The sequence below is a fragment of the Phalangium opilio genome, unplaced genomic scaffold (assembly GCF_054372755.1).
Source record: "Phalangium opilio isolate 3A_F unplaced genomic scaffold, DU_Popi_V2 ptg000209l_1, whole genome shotgun sequence".
NCBI lineage: Eukaryota > Metazoa > Arthropoda > Arachnida > Opiliones > Phalangiidae > Phalangium > Phalangium opilio.
The window spans coordinates 4,073,521-4,088,461 of NW_028324217.1; the positions used below are offsets into that span (position 1 = coordinate 4,073,521).

General features: G+C 37.8%; 3 protein-coding genes and 1 long non-coding RNA gene across 7 annotated transcripts; 2 read left to right on the forward strand and 2 right to left on the reverse strand.

Annotated features, from left to right (window-relative positions):
• Positions 1–17: 17 nt before the first annotated feature.
• Positions 18–1,916, reverse strand: LOC149618489 (uncharacterized). Its single transcript, XR_016375392.1, has 3 exons — positions 1,750–1,916; positions 1,447–1,669; positions 18–996 (listed from the first exon to the last, which is right to left on the reverse strand). It is a non-coding gene; the product is annotated as an uncharacterized LOC149618489 (long non-coding RNA).
• Positions 1,724–7,392, forward strand: LOC149618490 (serine/threonine-protein kinase polo-like). Of its 4 annotated transcripts, XM_089855068.1 has the most exons (7): positions 1,842–2,061; positions 2,142–2,348; positions 2,402–2,518; positions 2,882–3,099; positions 3,423–3,518; positions 3,686–4,074; positions 4,163–4,717. In XM_089855068.1, coding segments are annotated over exons 1-7 (1,161 nt in total). In that variant the 5' UTR covers positions 1,842–1,929; the 3' UTR covers positions 4,165–4,717. The 4 variants fall into 4 exon arrangements, with proteins under 4 accessions (XP_089711192.1, XP_089711194.1, XP_089711193.1 ...); XM_089855066.1 differs by lacking the exons at positions 2,142–2,348; positions 2,402–2,518; positions 2,882–3,099; ... (1 more) ...; positions 3,686–4,074; positions 4,163–4,717 and adding exons at positions 5,163–5,303; positions 5,379–5,495; positions 5,820–6,037; positions 6,107–6,202; positions 6,377–7,392 and having other exon boundaries at positions 1,724–2,061; XM_089855067.1 differs by having other exon boundaries at positions 3,686–4,165.
• Positions 7,275–11,121, reverse strand: LOC149618491 (uncharacterized). The gene is made up of 6 exons (XM_089855063.1): positions 10,912–11,121; positions 10,383–10,526; positions 10,193–10,309; positions 9,906–10,123; positions 9,742–9,837; positions 7,275–9,443 (listed from the first exon to the last, which is right to left on the reverse strand). Exons 1-6 carry the CDS (start codon positions 11,119–11,121, stop codon positions 8,321–8,323), a joined length of 1,908 nt encoding a protein of 635 aa, XP_089711189.1. The 3' UTR covers positions 7,275–8,320.
• Positions 11,122–11,935: 814 nt separating this feature from the next.
• Positions 11,936–14,527, forward strand: LOC149618492 (serine/threonine-protein kinase polo-like). The gene is made up of 6 exons (XM_089855064.1): positions 11,936–12,121; positions 12,192–12,335; positions 12,727–12,846; positions 12,916–13,133; positions 13,202–13,297; positions 13,693–14,527. Exons 1-6 carry the CDS (start codon positions 11,936–11,938, stop codon positions 14,525–14,527), a joined length of 1,599 nt encoding a protein of 532 aa, XP_089711190.1.
• The last annotated feature ends 414 nt before the right edge of the window (positions 14,528–14,941 follow it).

The window sequence follows — 14,941 nt, forward strand, 5'->3', positions numbered from 1 at the left end:
TTTTTAATAAAATCAAGTTCTTAAGGTTAGTATGTTATGTTCACCTATTTCATGTTTTTATTATAAAGAGGACTGACAAATCGGTAATGTGACGCAGAGTAAGCTGATAACTTCCTGATGAAATAGGAATGTGTGTCATCGTGCATTCAAGACTTAATTCCCTGTAATGGTTTGTAATCTTATAACCAGTAAAACCCAACTGATATACGCATTGAAAATTGAGTGTTTCCAAGCTTGCGACCGAGTTTGAAATTATATAAGTTGTGCTGTCGCAAACAGTAGGGCATTTCGGATATTTCGGAAAGTCGCCATAGAAGGAACGCCATGGTGAACCCAAGTTCATTACTCGCGGCCTCTAGCGGTGTTTCTTGGCTAGAGGGAGAATACCTCAATGGTAGTCTTGCCACTGAGTGTTGATCTTCCCTTATTAAAGTTCCGAAATGGTCCATGTTTTGTTTTTACTTCATGAAATATCACATTTTGCAATAGAAAAATACATTAGTTAGACATATAGCTTATCACTCTGAAGTTTTAGATTTTCAGAATAAATTTTTTTATATATAGAAACAACATAATAATGAAAGGTATTGCAATTTCAATTTCCAATGGCTATGTTAATAAACATATTTGTTATAGATATTGGCTCTTGGCTTGTAAAAGTGGAACATAATTTGCAACTGTAAAACTAAACTACTTCGTTGTTATTTATACATATGTGATTATTACGGAAATTTTGGGTCTACCTTAACATCAGCGAAAGCTTGTTTTGATATACAAAAATAAAATTAATAACAAATTTGTCAACGGATATCACCATGATACATTTTCCATTGACTGCCATACTTATCGTTGATTGCTCTGTTATTTACGTTATCAGAATATTTCTGGGTAAATTTAGTAATGTGTTTTCGTATTCGTGGGAATCGATTAAAAATTTGTTCCACTTGTATCTCGCTGGTATGAGTAGTAGCAAAGTACTTTAAAATCTAGAAAATTCTAATACTAGAGTTTTAAAATATTGGCCAACACTTTGTTTCCTATTTACTGTGAAACCGCCTATCATTTTCAGTCGGGAATACATAAAGCTACTAGGAATAATTGTGCCTCCATATATCCCATGTTAATTTCAAGGTGGGTATTGTGGGTATGCCGGGCTTGAGAACTTACTACGCGTCACGCCTGTTAATAATTCTGATGGCTTCTTTCTAACTGTTGTTTCATTGGTTAATAGCAAAACGAGCTCCTAGGCGAACGCACGCGCAGGGTGCAACAGACAACGAGATAAATTATTAATTCGCCATACATAATTATTAGTCTTGCTCCTCCCACAAAATCCACGCCTACACAATTATTCCAATTAACTGTATACATTCCTGGTTCATTGTATTGAAACCCTTTATCCAAATAGCTGCAAGACAACAAAATATATCCATGGATCTTACATACCCTTCAAATGGGATTAGAAAACTGCCCGCTTTTTCTATGGAATTGAGTTATCTCAGAAGGCTTAGTGTGACGTCAACCATGCTATTTGCCCATCATTAGGACCAAATCGATACCAAACATGGCTGTCCACCGCCATAGATAATTCCCTGACGTTTTACCTAGGCACTGATGTCACGCCTAAGATAGCTCTATTACCTCGGCTGGAGCAAGGGTAAATTTTTATCTAGCATATCAAGGACACTCAAAATTTCAAAGCATTGTTAAAAGCTAAGCACTAGTGGATAAGTAAGTAAAATGACTCACTCAAATCAAAAGCTGTTCTGCTAGTCCCAGTGAAATACAAAGTCCGTGCTGAGTATCAAAAAACGACATTACTGACGGGCACTTTCTGTTGTCTTATCATTAGTTCATAGAATTGTGTTGACACCAATTTTGTTGTTATTTTATTAAGACTTTCCGATGCTTAGGAAACAGTGAACAGAAATGAGTGAAGCAGAAGGTTCGGCTTTAATTATTTACGGTAGTGATCAACCACCCGAAGATGATCATGTTCCGCATTTATTGAGCGATTATACCAAGGATATTATCTACAGGAAAACTGGCTTCTTTGGGAAAGTGAGTTTATGATGTGGTACACTTCTCTCAAAGAGAATTATTATAGACTTCTGGTTTAACTGGTAAACAATTAATTTTAGGGAACATACGCTACATGTTACGAATATCGAAACACGAAAACCAAATCAAAATTTGCCATGAAAGTGGTGAAGAAACGACTGGAAACCGAACACGGAAATGTTCTTCGAAAAAGGACCAGTTTCAATCTAACACATAAACAAATGGTGCTCGGAATATTACGATTAAAATCATATAATTCCAATTCCGATACTCTTTTTGATGAAGAGGTGAATGTGATTAACTTTCTTAATGTTTCTGTACTTAATTGTAAACTTTTTAGGCGTACAAGGAAGCCAATGTGCACTCAATGCTACGTCATGAACATATTGTCAGGTTATATAGTGTATTTGAGGATGCTATGAACGTCTATCTTGTTATAGAACCTTGCATTTTTGGGGTAGGGTTTAATCAAGAAGTGATATCTAGTTTATTAGGGAGAAGGTATAAATTCGCCACATTTATAATCTAGCTTTATCTCCAGTCCAAACAACCAGCATCTCTATGGTTCTTGAAAACTCACGTCAGCGCGACGCGAATGACGAAAATTACAGTCATATTTTCCGACTGAGGAGAGGCGAAATAGCCCAGCCTCCTTTTACGTCCCCCTTGTATTTTGAAAGGGGGACTGGGACTATGGCGCGCGAATACTAAGGCTCTTATACCTTCTCCCTAATAAAATAGATATCACTTCTTGGTAGGTTATAATCAGGAATTGGTTTATTTAAAAGAAGTAGGAATGAATTACAATTATTGATTTTAGAGTTTGGGACAAGTTTTAAAGAACAGGGGTAGGTTATCAGTGATAGAAACCAGATATTACGTGCGACAAATTGCTCTGGGTTGCGAGTATTTGCGGGAACAACTCGTTGTCCATCACGACTTGAAACCAAACAACATCTTCATTGATGAACGAATGAACGTCAAAATCGGTGATTTTGGGCTGGCAATCAAATTGAATCATTCTATTTCCAAAACAAGGTTGGGTTTTGTTTCTACAAATGACTACTCCCAGAATTTCCTAGGATATGTTCCATAAGTTTGTCACTGGTTACAAACTGGAGCTTGTCATGAAGTGATTGACGTAGGTCATAGATTCAGGGTAAAGCGACGCCTGGTGAGTGAGGCGCTGTCAAATTTGGGCTTAGTAATGCAGACTAAATAGGAAGATGGAAGTCCTGCAAAACTAACCACTTCTCACTTGTGGTTCTCAAACTATAACTCTCTATAGTCATCCTTATGGAACATATCTTATAAACTTATGATGATGTGTATTTTGAAGATTTTCCTCGTGTTCAATTTAGGAAGTTTTGCGGAACACTCAATTACTTGGCGCCAGAATTAATTGCCAAATCAGGACACAGCTTCGAAGTTGACGCATGGGCAATTGGTTGCATAACGTAAGCAGTTGAAACATCCAAAGACCTTAGATATGGCTTCTAACCAATGACTTTGGTGCGGGACTAGTAACGTTGAAGTCTTATCCAACGCCTTTGTTGTCTACATTCAGATATCGTAGAACGTACAAGTACTCGCGTTTGTAAAGAAGAACTTTGTGTTATTTCAGATACCAGCTTATGGTGGGTATCCCACCATTTAAATCCATATCGAGAGCAGTTACCTACGATTTAATAGGCACTGCTTTATACCTTCCTGTCCCAGAAGACATACAATTACCACAGACTGCTTTAGACTTTATCGACCAAGTTTTGGAAGTGAACCCAAGGATAAGGTTGACCCCCACTCAAATATTAGACAGTCAATTCCTGCGCGATGAACCCGAGATTCCTAACAAATTACCCTTTGAACTATTAACGCACATTCCCGAATTGGAAATGAACTATTTTGACTTAGATGAACTGGTAACAGATTTTATTGCCATGAAGGTACATAAAATTGCTAGGAGAAATCGAAAGTCATCTTTGGCATTACGAGTGGTTTTAAGATGCATTACGTGTAAATATTTATTTTAGAAAACTTAAGTGTTTATGTGAAAAGATTTACACAACATACACGCAAAAAAATAAAGGTTTTACTTCAACAGGAATTTACTTATTTTTATGAAGCAGGAATGAACAACAGTTTACCCTTTAATTCAATCAAACGAATTACCCAATGAAGAGCCACACCCCTTCCTTAGAGGAAATGTCGTCCCTGGATTATCTTATTTGTGCCAATTTTAACTTGTCAAAGACAGGAACCAATCAGAACTCGTTAACGTCAGGGGAGGAGCTAAAACCACTAGCCTTTTCTAGGCTTAGCCCCTCGACTATGGGAGCATCTAGTGGCATTTGTTTAAACTATTGCATAGTCCAGACTTACTTGAACGCGCACTAGGCATACTGTTGTTCTATATTAGAATATTTCTTATGCAACAAAAATAAACTCAAGTTCATACTTAACGTTTTTGACACATTCTGGACAAAGTAAGGCGCTCAAAGCGTATTATAATTTTCTTTTTATCTAGGCCTACCACGTTTGAATTTGAACTTTGCTCTGTGTGAATTTATGCCTAATATGTAGATCATTGAAATATTTTAAAAAACATTTAATTAAAATTCACTTTGTAATAAAAAAAATAATTTAACCTTCAAAACAACGAAGCTGACCTCTTACAGTTCTAAAAAAATTCATTTCAAAACAGAATTTGAGAGCTTCACTTCAGACGTTGACACTGCACTTAGCCAGCAAGCTCTCAATAATGGCTACAAATATAGTAACAGAATCTCAAGTCCATGTTCCTGAACAACCGCCTGTTGACGACCCTATACCGAGAGAAATAACTTATACCAAAAACAACTATGTTAATAAATACGAGCTTATTGGATTCTTCGGAATGGTGAGAAAATCTACCGTTTTTTTTGTTTTTACTTAATCCTTTCAATAGACCTTTTCGACTTAAAAAAAGGGGATAGGTCAACCTCATGGTACAAAAAGACTACAGCGCAGGCGCCAAAAAGGGAGATGGAAGGCAGCGTTTTTACCCCTGTGTCTTTCCCTCTTGGTTACGTCGAAATGGTCTATTGACTGTAAACTGTTTTCAGGGTCGCTTCGGAAACTGTTACAAGTATGAGGATACCAACACGAATATCAGATATGCAGTGAAAGCCATCCACAAGACTAGAGATGTTGGAGTTCAGAACGGAACCATTGCCAAGAAAAATGAAACAACACGCATTCAACAGGTATGATGTTTTTTACTTTGGGTCTACTATATTAATACCAAAGTTATGCCCTGGTTTAATTATAAACTTATGAAGGCATTTGAAGAAGCAGCAATTCAGAAACCATTACGTCACCAAAACGTTGTTAGGTTATACTGGGCTTTCGATGATGAATCGTATGTGTACCTTTTCTTGGAGCCTTGCATACACGGGGTAAGACAGTATTTGTTCATCAGATATGTTCCATAAGTTTGTCACTGGTTACAAACTGGAGCTTGTCATGAAGTGATTGAAGTAGGTCAGGGTAAAGCTACGCCTGGTGAGGCGCTGACAAAGGCTTAGTAATGTAGACTAAATATTAAGATGGACTGCAAAATTAACCACAGAGTGTAGGCGTTCAATTCTCGCTTCCGTCGTTCTCGAACTAGCTCTCAGTCTCTAGCATTACGAAGTAGAGAAATGTCATAATTATGGAACACATCTTATAAGCTTATGATTTCAGTAGCAATCCATTACTAGTACTATCTTTCTATTCAGAGTTTGGACGACGTTATAAAGAACAGAGGTCGGTTGTCGGTAATCGAGTCTAGATACTACATTCGACACCTCACTCTCGGCTGCAAGTACTTGCGCCAAAATCTCGTGATTCACAGGGATTTGAAACCGAAAAATCTCTTCATTGACAGTAACATGAGGTTGAAAATTGGTGATTTTGGTCTTGCATTAAAGCCAAAACGATTAGACGAGAAATTCTAGTACGAAAGATATTTAATCGTTATGATTTTATCTAACTACGTTTAATTGGGTTTTTTGTTAATTAACAGTTCGTTGTGCGGGACACCAAATTATATGGCACCGGAAATATTTGCCGAGGAGGGACACAGTTTTGAAGTTGATATGTGGGCAGTTGGATGTATTTTGTAAGTGGTGGATTTACCTAGTGTAGAAAGTGTGCAATGAAGGGGCTAGAAAAATTGGTCAGATTTTGTGAGTTGGGACTTGGTAAATAACGATTCTCCTTTCAGCTGTATTGCAGAAACGTTTTTAATCAGATTATCTTGAAAGAGTTGTTTAATTACTTTATTAACTTTCAGGTACGAGCTTATGGTTGGTCAGCCCCCATTCCTCAGTGAAAATTATGAAAGCACAGTTAATGCCATCCTCGAAGTTGCCGTAAATGACATCCCTGGTTCCGTATACATACCCGAGACGGCTTTGGTCTTAATGATCAAACTTCTGCATCGGAAACCTAATAAAAGGTATACGCCCACCGAAGTTCTTCAGAGCGTATTTTTCCAGAAAAAAGGGCAAATACTTCCTCGACAATTACCCGAAATTCTGCTATCTCCTCTACCGTCACTTGCGGTTTTTGAAGAAGGTGCAGGAGCTGAACTTCCTTTGAACTTGGATGAAATAGTTTCATCAATTATTGCCGAAAGTCGTGAACCTAACTTTGCAGAGACATCTTTGCCATTCGATGTTAAGGTGTCCGTACAAGAACCAGCAACACCTAGACCAAGCGATAATGAACTTGGCATAAAAACTAGTGTGCATTATGTTCATGTTCCTTCGGCTGTAGATGAACCAGGACCAAGTGGGTACACAGATAGACTTAGTGATCTAGAAGAACCAGGACCAAGTGACTACACAGATAGACTTCTTGATCTAGATGAACCCGGACATAGTAGGTATGGTGCTGGTCGGGAACCTAGAGTTATGTTTATTTCCGGATCGTACAATGATTCGGATGAAGAACTTCAATACAGAGCCCGTCCTTGTATGGTCGTTATACGAGCTATATTAAATTTGATCTCCAGGTTATTTCGTAGACATCGATTACCTCTTATGGTAGCGCGATATTTTTCACGTACAGTTGAAAAATTTTTGAATTAATTTAAAGTTAGTTTATATGACAAAAGATGTAATATTTATAAGCCAGATCTGAACTCTTATTGTATCGATATTTTTTAATTTGACGATAATCAACTATGATTTGTGAAAACCGATTTTTTTATTAATTTATATTACATGTATGAAGAATTTTAACCTAAATTTTAATTTGGGTAAATATTTAAAAATTCATTAAACATAGAGAATATTTAAAATAAATTTGATTAAATGTCTATAATTTATTTAAGCATACTGTATTTAAATTTTACTAGGACGGCCAAAGAAAGTAATAAATTTAGAAATAATATTAAAGACAATAGAGTATGTTGAACCTAGTACGTAAGCATAAGTTGATAACCTACCACTAAGTTTCCATGTCTGAATGGTGTCTATAGACGACCAAGTCTAGTTCATAAGATACATTCCATACGTTTTTCACTGGTTACTGAGAGCTTGCCATGAAGTGACGTAAGTGTAACGTCATAGATTCTCGTAAAGCGACACCTGGTGAGGCACTGAAAAAGTTTTAGCACTGACTAAATAGGAAGATGGACTACTAAACGGATTGTAGTCAAATCTCGCTGGTCGTTCTTAAACCAGCTCTCAGCAAGTCTCTAGCACTTATGTCATACTTATGGAGCATATCTTAAAAGCTTATGGAAATGTAATAAACCTTCCTTACGCAAAGCGATTACTTCGGGTGTTGGTAGTAAAACAGCGACTCGAAAAGCGACAATAATATCCTGTTAGACAATGCCGAGTCCCATTGCGGCTAGTTAATAAAATGAATAATATCTTTGGCTGTTACTGTAAAATAGAAACATGATTTTCTTACATAATAAGTAGGCCCCTGACACTTTTTCTGAATCTAATTCATTTTGAATACACATTTTTTCGAATTAATTTTAAAATAATTACCACATTTAATTTGAGTTTAAATTCTTAATACATTTGTTTTAAAATTATAAAATTATACAAATCCAAGTTGGTTTTTGTCAATTTAAGTTCAAACACAATATTACATAATCTATTCAATAAATTAGTCTTAAACTGCTAAAATTATTCTAGAAACTAACTCTAGTATCGCGTAATGTAATGTAATATATACATTCATAAAATTGTAAATAGTTAAATAATATTAGGGCTAATCAATCAATCCGCTTGCAACAAATCAACCCAGCGATACAATCTGAAATCGTGCCTGAAGCCTCTGTCCTGTTTTCCCGTTCTGAACCATCGCTCGTTGAAGACGAAATTACACTGGGTTCTGGTTCAGCTTCAGCAACATCGCCAGGGACATTGCGAACTTGACCTGGTTCATCCCCACTTGGCTCAGGTAGAATTTCTGATCGCTCACTGTCGCTATGTCCACGAGATTCTGGTTCATGAACGACACTGCACGATGATGAAGTCGAAATTACACTGGGTTCTGGTTCAGCAACATCACCAGGGGCTTTGCGAAGTTGTAATGGTTCATATCCGCTTGGACCTGTTAGAATTTCGGCTCGCTCACTGAAGCTATGTCCACGAGATTCTGGTTCATCATCGAGAATCTCGACACTGGACGAGCTTGATGATAAAATTACACTGGCTTCTGGTTCAGCTTCAGCAACATCGTCATGAACGCTGTGAACTTGTCCTGGTTCATCAATAGCAACAGAACCATGTTCATCTCCACTTGAACCTTTTAGAATTTTGGCTTTTTCACTGTTGTCGCTAGGCCCAAGAGATTCTGGTTCATTAAAGGCAACTTCGACAGGGACGTTGCGAAATTGTCCTGGTTCATCAACAGCAACAGAACCACGTTCATCTTCACTTTGGCGTGGTCGAATTTCGGCTTTCTCACTGCCGTCACTAGCCCCACGAGATTCTGGTTCACGAACGACAGCCTCGACATCGGATGAGTCAGGTTCAGGTGCAAAGATAGTATCTCTACATATTCTCATAATTTGCCAAACTATTTTCTCCAAATGAAGTACTTGCGTAAATTTTTCAGTTCCGGCAACTGGGGGCAGAGCATCGAGCAATAATTTGGGTAATCTAAGGGGAATTGCTGAATCTCTTTCCATAATGAAGTCACTCTGAAGAATGTCAGTGGGAGTACACCTATGGTTCGGCTTCCTTGCTAAAAGTTTGCCCATCAAGGCCATGGCATTTGAGGTTATGCTTACATAGTTGGGTAATCTAAGTTCTTCCTCTTCCATGATGGCTCTTTGAGTGCTTCGATAAGTAGAACGTTCGAATGGGGTCTCCCCAGTCAGAAGCTCAAATCTGAAAATAAGTGAAAAGTGTTTGATAAATAGTTCTGACTGACTGATATTTAACGGCCAACCCAAACGGCTTGACCTAGAAGGCTGAAATTTTGCAGGGACGTAACTATTAGGTAGTAGGCATGCACTATGAAAGATTTTCTCAATCCCCCGCCATCTTGAAAAACGGCGGCCATTGTTAGCTTAAAGAATAGTTAACAACCCTACCTATAATAGCTGAACCCTTAAATGGTTACGACAAGGACCATACAGAGTGCTTAGCTCCTTAGGTAGATACAACGGGAAATGATTTCACTTACAAAATACATCCAACAGCCCACATATCAACTGGTAAACCGTGTCCCTCCTCGGATATCATTTCCGGAGCCATGTAGTTTCGCGTACCACAAAAGGAACTGTTACGAACCATAAAACATCGTTGAACATAATAAGTTCGAACTATAACGATTAAAAGTTTTCATACAATGATTGGTCGGCAACATCCTGCAATTTAATGGCAAGTCCAAAATCGCCAATTTTCAACACGACATCACTGTCAATGAAGAGATTTTTTGGTTTCAAATCCCTGTGAACCACAAGATGTTCGCGCAAGTACTGGCACCCGGAAGCGAGTTGTCTTAAGTAGTATCTAGACTCGATCGCCGACAACCGTTCTCTGCTCTTTATTACAGTGTGCAAGTTCTGAAAAGAAAGAGTGTATCTGTCAAATATTGTTAGTAATTAAGAATCTTCGAAGTTTTAGTCCTTCACCCCGTGTACGCAAGGCTCCATGAAAAGAAACACAAACTGTTCAGTTTGGTGGGGCCAGAATAACTCCACGATATTTCGGTGACGTAATCGTCCCTGAATTTCCGCTTCATTATAGGCCTATATAAAGGAAGGAATCATAACCAGTGACAAACTTGTGGAACATATCTTAGGAAGTTATGATATAACAAACGTGTTCAGTCAGGATGCTTTCACTTTTCTTGGCGATCGTCTCCCTTGTCGGTGGAGATCCACGCCCATGTTTGCGAATTACTTTCACGGCGTATTTGGCATTGGTGTTGGTTTCCAAGTATTCGTAACAATGTCCAAAACTTCCCTAAAACATTTTAAAGTCGATTGAAAATAACAAGTAAAAAACCAGGGATAGATTTAATTTTAGAAGTAGGAATGGAGATCAGACTAATGTGGGGGCGCGTCAAAGTCCCGGACCCCCTTCCACGGGACGGAGGGGTATGAAAGAAGAGGCGGGTCATAGCAGAAACGGATTACGTATTTTTCTCCGTCCCCGTCAGCAACGTCATCAAAACGTAGTTTAAGTGAGTTAACCAATAAGATAGTTTAAACTTTTCGTTACGTGTTGGAGGGAGGGGCTCTATACTGGGTGGTCTATGAGTCGGAATAACTGAAGTAAGTACTGACCGTTCTCCATTCCTGCTTCTAAAATTGAATCTATCCCTGACAAACTAATAAATGTTTCTCACCTTTCCGTAAAATCCAATCAACTTGAAATTATTAATTGTATTCTCGCGCGTGTATTGAAGTTGTTCTTTCGGAATATCACGATCGATAGCCGGTGGTCTTTCATTACCATGAACGATAATACCCAAACCCGCTGATCCTTGTTCCTGGACCGCTGTATCCGAATCTGAATGAGTCTTGTTCGAGCTTTCCGAAGACATTCGAAACATCATGGTTGCTGAACACAGTGTTAACCTGTCAACTTGTCAATTCAAGTACCAGTAATAATGTTCAAAATAATTTGGAACTGTATTTTTCAACTTTGTAGTTGTTAATATCCTAATCTTTATTAACGGCAAAATGTTATCTATTGTTTTAATATTCAAATGAAATATATTAGACGTAAATTCATATAGATCGAAGTTAAAAAAATCTAACCGTGGTAGATAACATATTATAAGCTTTGAGCGCCTTGTTTTTGACTCAAATTGGAAATGAAGCTGCTCAAGGGCTATTCTAGACTAAAGGATAATCTTCAATGCTTGAATTTGAACTTTCCTCTTTGTAAATTTATGTCTAATAGGTTTCACGTAAGTTCGTAAGATATGTTCCATCCATAAGTTTGTCACTGGTTACAAACTGGAGCTTGTCATGAAGTGATTGGAGTAGGTCATAGATTCAGGGTAAAGCGAAGACACCTGGCGCTGTCAAAGGCTTAGTACAGACTAAATAGGAAGATAACCGAGTGTAGGACTTCAATTCTCGCTTCCGTCGTTCTCCCTCGAACTAGCTCGAGCTGTACGTTTCTATCATTACGAACTTGTATTGGTAGTGTCATATTTATGCAACACATCTCATAAACTTATGATTTCATAAAGAATACATAGTTTCATCGAATATTTAAAAAACATTCTTTTAAACTCAGCTTGTAATAAAAAAAGCCAATCTTTACAACTACGAAGTTGAATAATAATTTTGACATAATCGTTTTGGACCGTGGCTTGAGACGTTGGCACTGCATTAAGCCTGCGGGTTTTTGAAGTAGAGATGGCTTCGGGTACGACGTTTATTGAACAGAGCTCTGAAAGTCCCGGAAAAGAATCCGATAATTTGGATATTGTTGTACATGGTCGTCATAAACCACCCTCTGCCGATCGTGATGTTCCGAAAGTGGTCGTTTCCATTAAAGAAAATATAGTTAATTCTTACAAGAAAATTGGATTTTTTGGAAGGGTAAGATAATCTAGCTTCTCTTTGCTTTGCTTTTTTACATGTTTTCAATTGACTTTGGTATGTTATTTAGGGAAATTTCGGCAACTGTTACGAGTATGAGGAAATCAACACCAACGTCAAATACGCTGTGAAAGTTATACGCAAGAAGAAAGGAAAAACGCCACCGAAAGTCGAGACCATTGATAAGAAAAGAGGCACACTAATTACTGAACACGTATGTTATATCATTACCAACATAAGTTGATAAGATATGTTCCATAACTTCATCACTGGCTATTGAGAGCTTGTTATGAAGTGATTGTAGTCGGTCATAGATTCAGGGTAAAGCGAAGACGCCTGGTGAGGCTTTGTCAAAGGCTTAAAATGTTCAGACTAAATAGGACCTGCAAAATTAACCACCGAGTGTAGGATTTCAATTCTCGCTTCCGTCGTTCTCGAACTAGTTATCTCGAACTGTTAGTCCATCTCTAGCATTACGAAGTTGTATTGGTAGTGTCATACTCGTGGAACATATCTTATAAACTTATGATTATGGTGTAAGATCATTATTTTAGCCGTACTATGAATGTCAAACTTATGGGGCTTAATTTTATTAACTTATGTAGGCATTTAAAGAAGCAAACATTCAAGAGCCGTTGCAACACCAGAACATTGTCAGATTATTCTATGCCTTCGATGATAATATAAAATTTGTGTACATTTTCATGGAACCTTGCATACACGGAGTAAGTCACTTATATTTCAAACATTCGCACTAACAAGAATGAATTGATAAGTAAGATTTCACTTTTCAGAACTTGGACGAAGTTTTAAGGAACAGGGGTATCTTGTCGGCGCTCGAGTCTAGATACTACATTCGACAACTTGTTTCCGGTTGCCAGTACTTGCGCGAAAATCTCGTGGTTCACAGGGATTTGAAACCGAAAAATCTCTTCATTGACAGTAACATGGTGTTGAAAATCGGCGATTTTGGACTTGCAATCAAATTGAAGGATATTGATGACCAGTCATTGTATGAAAACTTTTGATGATTGTAGTTCGAACTAATTAAATTTAACAATGTTTTATGGTTCGTAACAGCTTTTTATGCGGAACACCACATTATATGGCTCCGGAAATGGTATGCGGAGAAGGACACGGTTTTGAAGTTGATGTGTGGGCAGTTGGCTGTATTTTGTAAGTAAATGGGGTGCTGCAGTGTCATCTGCTTGATGTAGGGTAAGATGGAACATCCGGACTGTTTGTGGACACAATGACGTAAGATTGGTCTTCAACATTACTAGTCCAAGATAGTCCTGTTGTTTGAACCCATATGTAACGTCTTTGCTGTCCACATTCAAGTCTTAAGACTCTTATTTTAGATCTAACTGTTCAAAAGGGTCTATTAGCACTTGGGTCTTCTTACAATTGACCTATTGTAGACCATGGTCACATACGAAGCCAAACACTCTATATAGTCTTTGTCGGGTTCAATTTGTTAAACTAGGTTAGGACGAGGCTTGGATACTTGCTAACAAGTTTTAGCTTTTTTTAGTGGAAGGTTGTCCAAACGTTGTTCATTGATTTTTCAGGTTTGAGCTTATGGTTGGATTTCCCCCGTTCGTCAGACCCAAACCCAGACTTACCTGGGAAGCCATTATTCAAATTAAAGAACTTCCAATTCCCGATTTCATTTCCGTACCTCCGTCTGGCTTGGAGTTAATGTTGAAACTTCTAGATAAGGAACCGAAATATAGGCTTATCCCAAGACAAATTCTTAGGAGCAAATTCATCCGGGAAGAGCCAAAAATTCCGCGGAGATTACCCAGCAGTTTGCTACTTTCTCTATCGACAATGCCCGAAGTTGACATTGACTCTCAAGCTTTTTGCTTGGAGCATGTAGTTGCCAGTATTATTGCCAGAAGTCCCGAAACTGAGTATGATCCAGAACCAGGATATGTCCCTGTTGCTGTCCCTCTTAATGACCCGGGAACAAATGGACGTGTCGCTAGTGCTGTTCCTCTTGATGAAGCAGGAAGAAATAGACATATCCTAGGTGCTGTTGTTGTTCATGAACTAAAACAAAATGGACATGCCCCTTGCGACGAAACTCTTGAGATACCAGAAACAAATGAACCTGTCCCTGGTGCTCTTAAGGTACCAGAAACAAATGGACATGTCCCTGGTGCTGTTGTACTTGATATACCAGAGCCAAAAGGGCATGTCTCTGGTGCTGTTGCACTTGATGTACCAGGAACAAATGGGCATGCCAGTGGTGCTCCTGCTAAATCTGAAGAGGAACAAAGAGTAACGTCAATGTCGTCAACGCAAAATGGTTCAGCAAGGGAACACGGTTTGCGATCATGTCTCTTCGCGATTTTACGTTTGCTCGCCAGGTTATTTGTTTGCCAACGATTTTTGAGCTAAAATTTTTAACTGGTTTACAATTTAATGTAAATCTAAAGCTAAAATTTTATCAGGACGCGATATTTATCGAGAAAATATGAAAAATTATTTAAGTAGTTTATTAAAAGCTAGTATTTATTTAAACTTACAAAGTATCGCAATAATATTAATTGACAATCGACAATAAACAATAAACAAAGATCTAGAACCAATAAATTTTTTATATTTTAAAGTAAATTTAAGGATTTTATAAAATAAAAGAAGCTTGTGGTGGTTGTAATCAGATCAAGACTGTATCAAGATTTATTTAAGAAAACAATAAATATTTGAACTTCACTAGAACAGCAAAAAGCAATAAAACTCGTCTATGGGCTGCAGTTAAACAGTGTGAACTAAATATTAAAAAAAATCGTGTGTTCAAGGATGTTTCTTAAA

Excerpts from the sequence above, each read along its gene's own strand:
- LOC149618490 (XM_089855065.1), top strand. The coding sequence starts at position 4,820 with ATGGCTACAAATATAGTAACAGAATCTCAAGTCCATGTTCCTGAACAA. Across the intron at positions 5,304-5,378 it reads AAACAACACGCATTCAACAG|GCATTTGAAGAAGCAGCAAT; the intron begins GTATGATGTTTT and ends AAACTTATGAAG. Across the intron at positions 5,496-5,819 it reads TGGAGCCTTGCATACACGGG|AGTTTGGACGACGTTATAAA; the intron begins GTAAGACAGTAT and ends CTTTCTATTCAG.
- LOC149618492 (XM_089855064.1), top strand. The coding sequence starts at position 11,936 with ATGGCTTCGGGTACGACGTTTATTGAACAGAGCTCTGAAAGTCCCGGA. Across the intron at positions 13,134-13,201 it reads GATATTGATGACCAGTCATT|CTTTTTATGCGGAACACCAC; the intron begins GTATGAAAACTT and ends GGTTCGTAACAG. Across the intron at positions 13,298-13,692 it reads TGGGCAGTTGGCTGTATTTT|GTTTGAGCTTATGGTTGGAT; the intron begins GTAAGTAAATGG and ends TTGATTTTTCAG.
- LOC149618491 (XM_089855063.1), bottom strand. The coding sequence starts at position 11,121 with ATGATGTTTCGAATGTCTTCGGAAAGCTCGAACAAGACTCATTCAGAT. Across the intron at positions 10,527-10,911 it reads TGATTGGATTTTACGGAAAG|GGAAGTTTTGGACATTGTTA; the intron begins GTGAGAAACATT and ends AAAATGTTTTAG. Across the intron at positions 10,124-10,192 it reads TGGAGCCTTGCGTACACGGG|AACTTGCACACTGTAATAAA; the intron begins GTGAAGGACTAA and ends CTTTCTTTTCAG.